Below are 11,451 nucleotides of genomic sequence, written 5' to 3'. Positions count from 1 at the left end.
GGGGGGTTGTGTGTGTGTTGTATGTGTGTGGGGGGGTTGTGTGTGTGTGGGGGGGGGGGGGTTGTGTGTGTGTGTGTGTGGGGGGGGGTATGTGTGTGGGTATGTGTGTATGTGTGTGTGTGGGGGGGGTTGTGTGTGTGTGTGTGTGAGTGTATGTGTGTGTGGGGGGGGGGGATGGCGTTGGGGTTGTGTACGAGACACACCAGCACCGAAGCCCCCGCCCGCCCGCCCCGCCCGCCGCTGCAAAGCCCGGCCCGGTCAGGACTCACCGGCCACCGCCAGCCTCTCCCCGTGGTGCCGGAGCAGGGCCTCCACCACCAGGCTGTTCCCGGTCTGACGGGCCAGGTCGAGCGGTGTGGCCGGGCGGCCGGGGCCGGGGCGGCCGGGCCGGGATGCCCGGGGTCGGCGCCGTGCCTCAGCAGCAGCTGAACGGTCCGCAAGTGGCCTCCGGCGGCTGCCAGGTGAAGCGGGGTCAGGCCGTCCCGGTCGGGGAGGTCCGGGGTCGGGCTCGGGGCTTGACCCCGGCCCCCGGCTTCACTCTCGGCCTCCTCCCGCTCCCTCTCCTCATCCTCCTCCACCTCCACCCCAGGCCCAGGCCCAGGCCCCGGGCTCGGGCTCGGGCGCGGCGGCCTCAGCAGCAGCAGCAGCAGCTCCCTGGCCGCCTCGCTGTGACCCCCCTCGGCCGCCAGGTGCAGGGCGGTCCGGCCGGCGGGGGTCACGGCCTCCGGCTCGGCCCCTTCCTCGGCCAGCATCCGGACCGTGGCCGCGTGGCCGGCCGCCGCCGCCAGGTGCAGGGCGGTCCGGCCCTCGGCCTCCCGGCTGCCCAGCCGGGCCCCGTGCTTGATCAGCAGCCGCGAGGTGCTGGTGTGGCCGGCCTCGGCCGCCAGGTGCAGCGGGCAGCGCCGGGCCCGCCGGCAGCTCGCGTTCACGCCGGCCGCCGACTTGCCCGCCTCCAGCAGGGCCCGAGCCGCCCGGTACTGGCCCCGGCGGGCGGCCAGGTGCAAGGGGGTCAGGCCGTCGGCGGTCAGGGCCGACACGGCCGGCTGGCCCGAGCGGCAGCCCCCGGCTCCGGCCCCGGCCCCGGCCTGCTTGACCAGCAGCTTGGTGATGGCCTGGTTGCCCTGCCAGGCCGCGTAGTGCAGCGGCGTCCAGTCGTCCCGGCCCCGGGCCCGCGGGCTGGCCCCCCGGCTCAGCAGCACCCGCACCGCGCTCTCCCGGCTGTGCTGGCAGGCCAGGTGCAGGGCCGTGCGGCCCTCGCAGTCGGCCCGGCCCGGCGAGGCCTCGCGGTCGAGCAGCAGCCGGAGCAGGCTCTCGTCGCCGCTCCGGGCCGCCAGGTGCAGCGGGGTCCAGCGGTCCTCGTCGCCCGCGTTGACCTGGGCCTTCTTGCCCAGCAGCAGCTCGGCGATGGCCCGCCGCCCGGCCCCCGAGGCCAGGTGCAGCGGGGTGGCCCCGCGCCGGTCGGCCGCGTTCGGGTCGGCGTTGTAGAGCAGCAGCAGCCGCACGGCCTCCTCGTTGGCCCCGCGCACGGCGCAGTGCAGCGGCCTCGAGCCGTCGTCGTCGTCCAGCACCAGCTCCACGTCCTGCGGCTGCAGCAGCTTCATCAGCCGCCCCGCGTCCCCCGAGGCCAGGGCCTCGCGCAGCTTCCTCCGGTGGGCGTCCGAGGCCGAGGGCTCTGTGGGTGGGGGGTGTGGTGTGTGTATGGGGGGGGGTGGGGGGGTGTATGTGGGTGTGTGTATGGGGGGGGTTAGAGAGGTGTATGGGGGTGGGGAGGGTGTATTGTGTGTGGGGGGGGGGGAGAGGTGTATGGTGGGGGGTGGGAGGGTGTATGGTGTGGGGGGGAGAGGTGTATGGTGTGGGGGGGGGAGAGGTGTATGGTGTGGGGGGTGGGGAGAGGTGTGTGTGTGTGGGGGGAGGGGAGAGGTGTGTGTGTGGGGGGGGGGGGTGGGGAGAGGTGTGGGGGGGTGGGGAGAGGTGTGGGGGGGTGGGGAGAGGTGTATGGTGTGGGGTGGGGGAGGTGTATGGTGTGTGGGGTGTGGGGGCGGTGTATGGTGTGTGGGGGGGGGGGGAGAGGTGTATGGTGTGTGGGGGGTGGGGAGAGGTGTATGGTGTGTGGGGGGGTGGGGAGAGAGGTGTATGGTGTGTGTGGGGGGGGGTGGGGAGGGTAGAGAGGTGTATGGTGTGTGTGTGTATATGGGGGGGTGGTTAGTGGTGTGTGTGTATGGGGGGTTGTGTGTGTGTGGGGTGGGTGGGTGGTGGTGGTGTGTATGTGGGGGGGGTGTTGTTGGGGTGTGGGTGGTGTTGTATGGGATTGATGTGTGGTTGGTGTGTGTGTTTGTGTATGGGTGTGTGTGTGTGGTGGGGGGGTTGGGTGGGTGGTGGTGGTGTGTATGTGGGGGGGTCGTGGGCGGTGTGTGTATGGGGGGGATGTGTGGGTTGGTGTGTGTGTATGGGTGTGTGTGGGGGGGGGGAGGGTGTATGGTGTGTGTGGGGGGGGGGGGAGGGTAGAGAGTTGTATGGTGTGTGTGTGGGGGGTGGTTAGTGGTGGTGTATGGGGGGTGTGTGGGGGGTGTGGTGAGGGGTGTGTGTGGGGGGGGGTGGTGGGGTGTATGTGGGGGGGGTGTTGGGTGTGGGTGGTGTGTGTATGGATGATGTGTGGTGGTGTGGTTTGTGTATGGGTGTGTGTGTGTGGGGGGGGGGGGGGTGGTGGTGTGGTGTGTATGGGGGGTCGTGGGCGGTGTGTGGGGGGATGTGGGGTGTGTGTATGGGTGTGGTGGGGGGGGGAGGGTGTATGGTGTGTGTGGGGGGGTGGGAGGTAGAGAGGTGTATGGTGTGTGTGTGTATGGGGGGTGGTTAGTGGTGTGTGTGTATGGGGGGTTGTGTGTGGGGGGTGTGTGTGAGGGTGTGTGTGTTGTGGTGGTGTGTATGTGGGGGGTGTTGTTGGGGTGTGGGTGGTGTTGTATGGATTGATGTGTGGTTGTGTGTGTTTGTGTATGGGTGTGTGTGTGTGTGTGGTGGGGGGTGGGTGGGTGGTGGTGTGTATGTGGGGGGGTCGTGGGCGGTGTGTGTATGGGGGGGATGTGTGGTTGGTGTGTGTGTATGGGTGTGTGTGGGGGAGGGGGAGGGTGTATGGTGTGTGGGGGGGGTGGTGTGAGTTGGTGTGTATGTGTGTGTGTGGTGGGGAGGGGAGGGGAGAGAAAATGAGACCAAAGTATTATTAATAATAATAATATTAATAATTATTATCATCGCCCGGGGTTGGGGGGGGGGGGGGCTACGAAACGCGGCAGTCCACAACAGCCATGGAGTGAGTGACCTGTATTATTTATTTTGGTGGGGGGGGGGGTGTGGGGGGGCTGGTGGTTGGCCAAATTCTTGTCCCCGATACCATCACGGGGATCTTTTAACGTCCACCCCGAACAGGCGGAGGGGATCTTGGTTTAAGGTCTCCTCCGCCGAGAACGGCATCTCCAACAACGTAACCCCCCACCCCCACCCGTGCCCACCCCACCCCCAGCGCTGCACTGGAGAGGCAGCTTAGACCGTGCGATTCCAAGTCACGGGGGTGGGTGGGGGGGGGGGGGGACGGACGGAGGGGGGAGGCTTGAACCCACAACCTTCCTACTCGGAGGCAAGAGCGATCGCTGCCCACTGTGCCAGGATGACCCAACAGTTAATTAAAGCGGGTACCATCCCGGAGCCCCGTGCAGGTCAGTATCGCCCACAGGAGTGAGGTGGGACGATACCCAACCCTTATCGGGGAGCCTTGGTCGAGCGTCTCTATCTCTCTCTCTCTCTCCCTCCCTCCCTCCGACACGCGAACACACCCACCCCCACCAACAACAATGCCGCACCCCTCCCAGCACCGCGTCGGGGTTTCGGCCCACGTGATTCCCAAGTGCCCGATATGGGGCTCGAGAGGCCAAAGGCCCTTACGCCAGTGTAAACCACGTCGTATTGCTACGGAGCCCACCCCTCAACATCAGCCTCAGGCAGCCTGGCTCTCGGAGGCTCGAGGGCCGGAGGGGATTTGGAATTCATAGTCTACCGCTGATGCTCCAATGGGGTGTTTGGGGTGGGGGGGTGGGGGGAGAGCGGTGAACTGTCCCTTCTGTTCGGGTGGACGTTAAAGGTTCTGGCGCACTGTTCGAAAAAGCAGCCTATCTTTTTCTCTTTCCCCCAGACATAAAGAAAACACGCGAGACGCATTTCTCCTTCCCAGACTTGGGCCGTGGCCGAAATTCCTGCTTCAAGTTTTAGCAGAGTAACATGCGCACAATTCGCATATCATTCGGTTTCACATGACGTACGCGAAGTCCCAAGTTGCGGGCGCACTGTATAAGTCATAGAAAATCCGATTTAGCCAGTAACCATGCGTAATTCGATGCAGCCGGTAAGTGTGGGAGTAACGGAGGGCAGGGGAGTGGCGATACGAGTTAGGAGGTGATTAATACAAGAGGCGCAATCCGAATGGGAATCGGGTGGACGTACGACTTGCGCGCCATTGTATGATCGTAAGGCTTATGCGGGTTTTACTGAAGTTGGATTCAGTGTGACCGGTCTCGGACCTTACCAATCACTGAAGCTTCCTTCCCGAAAGACAGCGAGATGGATCCTTGTGACGAGAAGGCCGAATCGATGGACGAAATTCCCGACAATCTCTTCTTGCTGTCCGCCATCGGCCCGGCCGCCGGGCATTCGTCCTCTGCCGACTCAAAATCCTGCGAAATTCCCGAGTCCAGCTGGGACAGGAGCTGGGAGAGGCTGTACTGCTTACTGTCCGAGACCACGTCCGACTGACATTTCTCCTTCAGCTGCTCTGGCTGGACCTGCGGTTCCTACAGCAAGAGAGAAAGAGAGGGAGACATGGGGGTCACTCATAACAATAATTATCCTTGCATTTGATATAGCGTACAGCGCCTTATCATGTCGTTGAGACGTCACAAAGTGCTTCACAGAATATACTGTGAAGTGGATTGACTGTACAGTAGTTTGTGGGCGAAACGCGGCAGCCAGTTGCGCACAGCGGTGTCCCACAAGCAGTCAACGACAACAACTTGCATTTATATAGCACCCTCGTTTAGGGTGGTGACCCAGAGCACTCGATGGTGTCAGTCATGAGTTGAGCGACCAAATCAATATAATTCTTTATTCATTTGTTTTGAAGGGATTGTTAGCCACCGAGAGCAATCCGCCAACAGAGTAACGACGGAGTTCCTACTTACCGCTAGGTAAACAGAGGCTTGTTGAGTAAGGAAACTTGCCTAAGGTTTTGCCCTACTTGGGAATCGAACTTGGGTTCCTCTCGCTTGTGAGGCGAGCGCTCCAACCACTACGCTATAAGACTCCATCGCACAGCAATGCCCATGGAGTTAATTAACAATTTTATTAGGGAGATTGTCAGCCAGGACACCGGGAGAGAGAAACTCTCTTTTCGAATAGCTCTGCGGGATCTTTAACATCCACCTGAACGGGCAGATACGTCCTTGGTTTAACGTCTCAACACTGAGCCAGACTGACCTGCAGTAAATTCACCTGTTGAGTTTACGTGCGTTTAACGGGACAGACAAAAGGAATGGCCTCATTGGGCCAAATGACCATTTAGCGCACTGCAGTTGAGTGCATGGTGACTGGCACGGGAGTCATGCAGGTGACGTTTCAGAAACAGCAATTTATGGCTTGCAAGTCAGACGGTCAAATTAGCCTCCTGATAAACCGTATAAATATTACTGTTTTGTCACTAGTCTGTACGAGCGTCTGAGTGAATCAGCATCACCTGTATCCGGTGGGATTGCACAATGTGTGTACTTTGCAGAACGAGCATACTTACACTATCTGCAAAGCAATAATCACTTACTGGTGGTTAGAATTTAATAATAATAATAATAATAGCACCATATCACGTCTTTGAGACGTAACCAGAGCGCTTCACTGTTAAGTGCAGTGACGGTGTACTTTGTGGGTGAAATGTGGCAGCCACTTTTGCGCACAGCAACGTCCCACAAGCAGTCATGGAATGAGTGATCAAGTTTATCTGGAGGATTGTTGGCCAGGACATTGGGAGAAAGAACCTCCTTTGGGTGTGTGGGTGGAGCGGGCAGGAGAGTGAGATTAGATCAACCGTAGAAAAACACAGCACAGACCCGGTGGGTCTTTTTAATGACGCATTGCTGTGCTCTGATAACTTATAATTTATGGTTCCACAAACACTCGTAAAAAAAGTACAAACCGATCCAATTTTAAACTAATTCAGGTCCCAGTGTTTGCCAAGGGTTGGGAAGCCTCGAGGATACGAATACCCAATTCTGAACTGAGACTCCTGAAACTCAATGTTGGCCATCAAACCGAGGGTCCCGTCTCCCTGTTCGGGTGGACGTTGAAAGATCTCACAGCGCTATTCAAAAAGAGAAGGCAGTTTTTCTCTCCCGGTGCCCTGACCAACGATCCCCAATAAAATCGGTCACTCGCTCCATGGCTGTTTGTGGGACACTGCTGTGCTGCCGCATTTGCTTACAAATAAATCAGTCACTTTGCTTCACAGTATATCACGTGAGACACTTTGAGACGTCCTTCCAAAGTGGTAAGGCGCTGCACCAAATGCAAGATTATTATATCATTATATCCATTCAATCCCTTTGCCCGATCCTCGTAGCAACCTTTATGCCTCTATTCTTTATTTGAGACATCTTGAAGACGTGATAAGGCGCTATATCAAATGTAAGGATTATTATTAAATACCTGTCTTCTTCCCTCTTGAAGCTCACAACGGACTCTGCCGCCACAACCTTACTTCCCTTTCCTACCCTTCATTGAATTCACGATCGCTTCAGGGATTTACCTTGATGTTTGCTTCCTGGGTTTGGCTGGTATCCACTGCCTGCTCAGCCTTCTCTTGAGGCATCTCTTGGGGTTTGGTGCTAAGTTCTTCTGTTTCCGAAGTGATATCTTTCAAAAGAAAACAAAATGCATCGCGCGGTTAGGCTTTAGAGGCTGCGCCAACCTACGGCAGGGAAGCTCAAACACCTTAAAATTTCGCGGACGTTTGCAGTCTACCACGCCATACAAATTATCCTGATGCATTCTCCTACACGATACAATGGCTGGAGTTGACAAGTTAAAAATAAAGCTGGACAGTCGAGGGTTTGCATCCAAGCTGCGGACTGGAGACAAGAGAGATGGCGGGCGTGGGGGTGGGAGTGGGGGGTAGGAAGATGACCAAAGGCACGGTTGAAGAAGAAGGTCTCGAGACGTGCCTTGAAGGCAAGGGAGGAGTGAGGTGGAGGGCTTCCGGAAGAGAGCTCCAGAGGGTGGGGGTAGAAAGGCTGAATGATATCAGCGACTGTCCCATAAATAAACAACCGTGAGGAGAGCAGTCAAATAATTAGAAATTTATTTTGGGGTGAAATTGAGAGGAATATTGGCCGACACTTAAAATTGATTAGGAATAACAATAATCCTAATAAACAATAAATAATATTTGATATAGCGTTTGCAATATCCCCCCACCCCGCCCCGAGGCACTTCACAAGAAATTGCTCTAAAGCGTAGTGACTGTATGCACCAACAAGAACACGGCTGAAGAACAGCACCTCCAAACTTGTAGCTCACGCACACACACACGCACTACTGCACTGGAACGTCAGCCGAGGCTGTGGTCTCAAAAGTCCTCGACATGGGGTCATTAATGCACAACCTTCTGAAACTCTGAAGCGAGCATGACACCAACCGAGAATAGGCTCCCGCAGCCAGCCAGGCTTAATAATAATAATAATGCTTGCATTTGATATAGCGCCTTATCACGTCTCAGACCCAGGTCCTCTCGCTTGCGAGGTAAGGCGAGTTCTCTAATCACTAAGCTACAGGACTCCACAAAACTAACGATGGGAGTTTTAATGTGGCAGATTCCTGTAGCATAGTGGTTCGCATGATTCCTGGCTGGGGCAAAACCTTAGGCAAGTTTCCTTAATCCACAAGCCTCCATTTACCTAGCAGTAAGTAGGATTCCGGTTGGTAGTCGATTGGCGGATCACTTTCCAGAGGTAATAATAATCCCTCCCCCCAAAAAATATCTTTTTAAAAATATGGTCATTCCATCCATGACTGTGTGACACTACTGCGCGCAGTCAATTCACTCTACAATATAGTCTGTGAAGCGGCGTGAGACATCTCAACGATGTGATGAGGCGCTACATCAAATGCAAGGATTATTACAATTATTATTATTAATGACGATGAGAGAGGGTAAGAGAAAAAGAAGAGAGCCGGTACCTTGGAACGTTGGGCGGTTGCTGGGATCCTCCTGCCAACACCTCATCATTAATTTGATCAGATTCTTGCAAGCTGGAGGCCTGGATTTAGGAATGATCGACAACTCCGGGCGAAGACCACTCACCACTTTCACCATAATGTGCAGGATGTTCGTTTCAGCTGAAGAACAGAAATAAGATTCACAGTGGAATAAAACTCTCTTGAGCCAAACTTTTCTCTACCGAGACTTAACACGAGTTTCGTAAAACTCGTGTAATTCTTATCTTTATAAATCGTGCCATTGCCCAAGTTGTACATTTTCGCCCGAGACCCATTTAGTTTCCTATCAAAACCATTTAGATTTCAATTGCATTACTCGTATTACAACAACAACAACAACAACAAGATTCCATTTATAGAGCGCCTTTCACGTCAGGAGGACGTCCCAAGGCGCTGCACAGTTGGGTCATGACCCATTACGCTTTGTGGAGTCCTGTAGTTCAGCGGTTAGAGCACTCGCCTCGCAAGCGAGACACCTGGGTACAATTCCAGGCAGGACGAAACCTTGGGCAAGTTTCCTTACTCCACATGTCTAATAATAATCCCTCCAAAAACAAAAACAATAATAAATTGGTCATTTTCAATCCACGACTGTTTGTGGGACGCTGTTGTGCACGATTGGCTGCCGCGTTCACCCACAAATATACGGTCAATTCACTTTACAGCATATTCTGTGAAGCGCTTTGAGAAGTCGGAAGACGTGAAAAGCGCTATATCAAATGCAAGGATTATTATTAATATTTCTAACTGGCAGCGCCTCTCCCTTACCCACCGTTACTCCCGTACCTACAGGCTGCATTGAATCGCGGGAAACATAGTCTTGATCTGCCGAAGACCTTCGTTTCCCGCGATTCAATGCAATTCCAACTCTTGCCGATCAGTGCGCGTGCGACGACGGGTCAAGACACGTTGAATTGCGGGAAGCGCAGTCTTGACCCGTCGCCGCACACGCAACAATGTGCTTTTTCACACAAAGGGTAATGAAACCACACATACCTGCGTAGGGTTTCTTCTGTGTTAGTGTCCCCCAAATGACCATGGAGAAGCTGCAACAGGAAGGAAATAATTAGATCTCCCGGAAGAAGAGCCCATCCACTCAGCCTGTCCTGCCAGTTTGTTTGGTCGTGACAGATCTTTTAATCCCAAATTCCCACCTTTTCAGCATATTTTCCTATAATAGCCTTACTTCCCAGGTGTCATACTCCCTTTTTTGTTGATCAGGGCTGCCCCATGCCCTCACCATCGGCGGTCAGGCCTTCAGCCTTTCTTACCCCCACCCTTTCGAACTCCATTCCACAGTACCTTCACCTCGACCCCTCCCTCGGCTCTTCCAAGGCCTGTCTCGAGACCTTCGCCTTCGACCGCGCTTTCAGCCACCCTCCTACCCCCATCCTAATCGTCCAGCGTGTTGGAATGTCTTCCCGACGTGAAAGGGGCTGTACAAATATAATTTGTTGTTTGCGTGCTGGGTCTCCACAGCACTCTTGGGCAGTGTGTTCCACATTTTCCACAAGGCTCTGAAGAATTCATCCTACTAAGTATCTGCACCCAACTTGCACACAGCACACAGCAATCTCCCACAACCAGCCACAAATTGAATGCCCGAATTGTCCATCGACCAGGAACATGGGTGAGAAGCTCTCTTTTATTTAACATCCACCTGAACAGGCCCCTGGATTTAACGTCTCACCCGAAGGACGGCACCTGCATCAATGCAGGGCACCACCAGCACTGTGTTCAAAGTCCTGGTATGGGGGCTTGAACCCACAAACCCGTGACTGAGAAAAGAGAGCGCTCAAACTGAGCCGGGGGTGGTGGAGGGGTGTCTTAACGCTAAGGTTATGAACACAAACAACAAATTTTCTGTGCAAACTATCAATCCACTTTAAGTTGCCGAGAGGGAAATGCAGGTCAAATCGCCTTGCCCAGTTAAGGGGTGCGTGTTTTCCTTAAAAGTAACTTAGAGGAAAAGCATCTGACCTGTACACGTCATGTTTGATGTCCGAATTTCTCTTCTGTCTTAAGCGCTCTGGAGGCAGGTAAGCGATTGTGCCGCAGAAGCCGTCCATACTGATGTCTTGTGTGTTGGCCAGCCCGTTCCACCTCGCCAACCCGAAGTCTGAGATCTGTGCAGTGGAATGACTGAAGATGAATGAACAGCAACCCACATTTGTACTAAGTGCCTACCCCCACCTCCGCAACATCGCCCGGTTCCGCCACTGTCTCACATCGCAGGCCGCTGAAACCCTCATACACGTATTCATAACATCCAGGCTTGACTATGCAAACTCCTTGCTAGTCGGCCTCCCCAACTACTCCCTCCATAGGCTGTAGTTCACCCAGAACTCTGCAGCCCATGTCCTCTCTCGCACCAGGCTCCGTGACCCTATCACCCCCCATTCTTACCCTACTCCACTGGCTTCCAATCACACAGAGGATACAGTTCAAGATCCTTGTCCTCACCTTCAAAGCCCTCCATGGCGCTGCTCTCCCCTACCTCTGGGACTTCCTAACCCCCCAGCATCCTGCCCGCTCCCTCCGCTCAGTGAGCTCGGGTCTGCTTCACATCCTCCGCCTCGCCCACCCCACCATTGGGGGTTGAACCTTCTGCCACTCTGTCCCCACCCTCTGGAACTCCATCCCACAGTCGCTTCCCCTCGTCCCCTCCCTTCAAGACCCATCTCAAGACCCTCCTCTTCGACCATGCTTTCGATTGCCCTGCATCCCCCCCTGTCCTCCACCCTCCCCAATCCCGATCCCCAGCTCGGGTCCAAAACACTGATTGTCCAGCACATTGGGATGTCCTCCCCACGTGAAAGGTGCTATACAAATGTCATTTTGTTGTTGTCAGGAAAGCTGCCACATTATTAATTGGGAAGTGGTATAGGTATATCAACCTGGTTGAGTTTGGTATCACTCTTGCATCTAAGTTAGAAGATTACCAGCTCAAGCTCCATGTGGAGACTTTGACCACAGAGTCCACTTGACATTTCCCAATACAGTGTTGGGGGACAGGCTCTATATTGTCGGAAGCGCCATTCCTCAGGTGAGATATTAAAACCAAGATCCCATCTGTATCTGTATGGGCGAACGTTAAGGGTCTGTGCTTATGGCCGTAAGCACAGAAGAAGAAGGTTTTCAGGCGGG

The 11,451-nt window shown here is 55.2% G+C and overlaps 1 protein-coding gene across 1 annotated transcript in view; it reads right to left on the bottom strand.

Moving 5' to 3' along the window:
* Positions 1-241: 241 nt before the first annotated feature.
* ripk4 (receptor-interacting serine-threonine kinase 4) overlaps positions 242-11,451 on the bottom strand; it is a 29,805-nt gene continuing 18,595 nt past the window's right edge. Inside the window, exons 3-11 of the mRNA XM_042334665.1 lie at positions 10,285-10,430; positions 9,301-9,350; positions 8,266-8,424; positions 6,872-6,942; positions 6,054-6,071; positions 4,571-4,835; positions 640-1,672; positions 394-507; positions 242-358 (exon numbers count right to left, since the gene is read on the bottom strand). Coding sequence (XP_042190599.1) covers positions 259-358; positions 394-507; positions 640-1,672; positions 4,571-4,835; positions 6,054-6,071; positions 6,872-6,942; positions 8,266-8,424; positions 9,301-9,350; positions 10,285-10,430 — 1,956 coding nt within the window. The 3' untranslated portion in view covers positions 242-258. The remainder of the gene's footprint in view (positions 359-393; positions 508-639; positions 1,673-4,570; positions 4,836-6,053; positions 6,072-6,871; positions 6,943-8,265; positions 8,425-9,300; positions 9,351-10,284; positions 10,431-11,451) is intronic.

The sequence above is a fragment of the Callorhinchus milii genome, unplaced genomic scaffold (genome assembly GCF_018977255.1).
Source record: "Callorhinchus milii isolate IMCB2004 unplaced genomic scaffold, IMCB_Cmil_1.0 Scaffold4, whole genome shotgun sequence".
Taxonomy (NCBI): domain Eukaryota; kingdom Metazoa; phylum Chordata; class Chondrichthyes; order Chimaeriformes; family Callorhinchidae; genus Callorhinchus; species Callorhinchus milii.
This window is presented reverse-complemented; position numbering and strand designations above follow the sequence as displayed.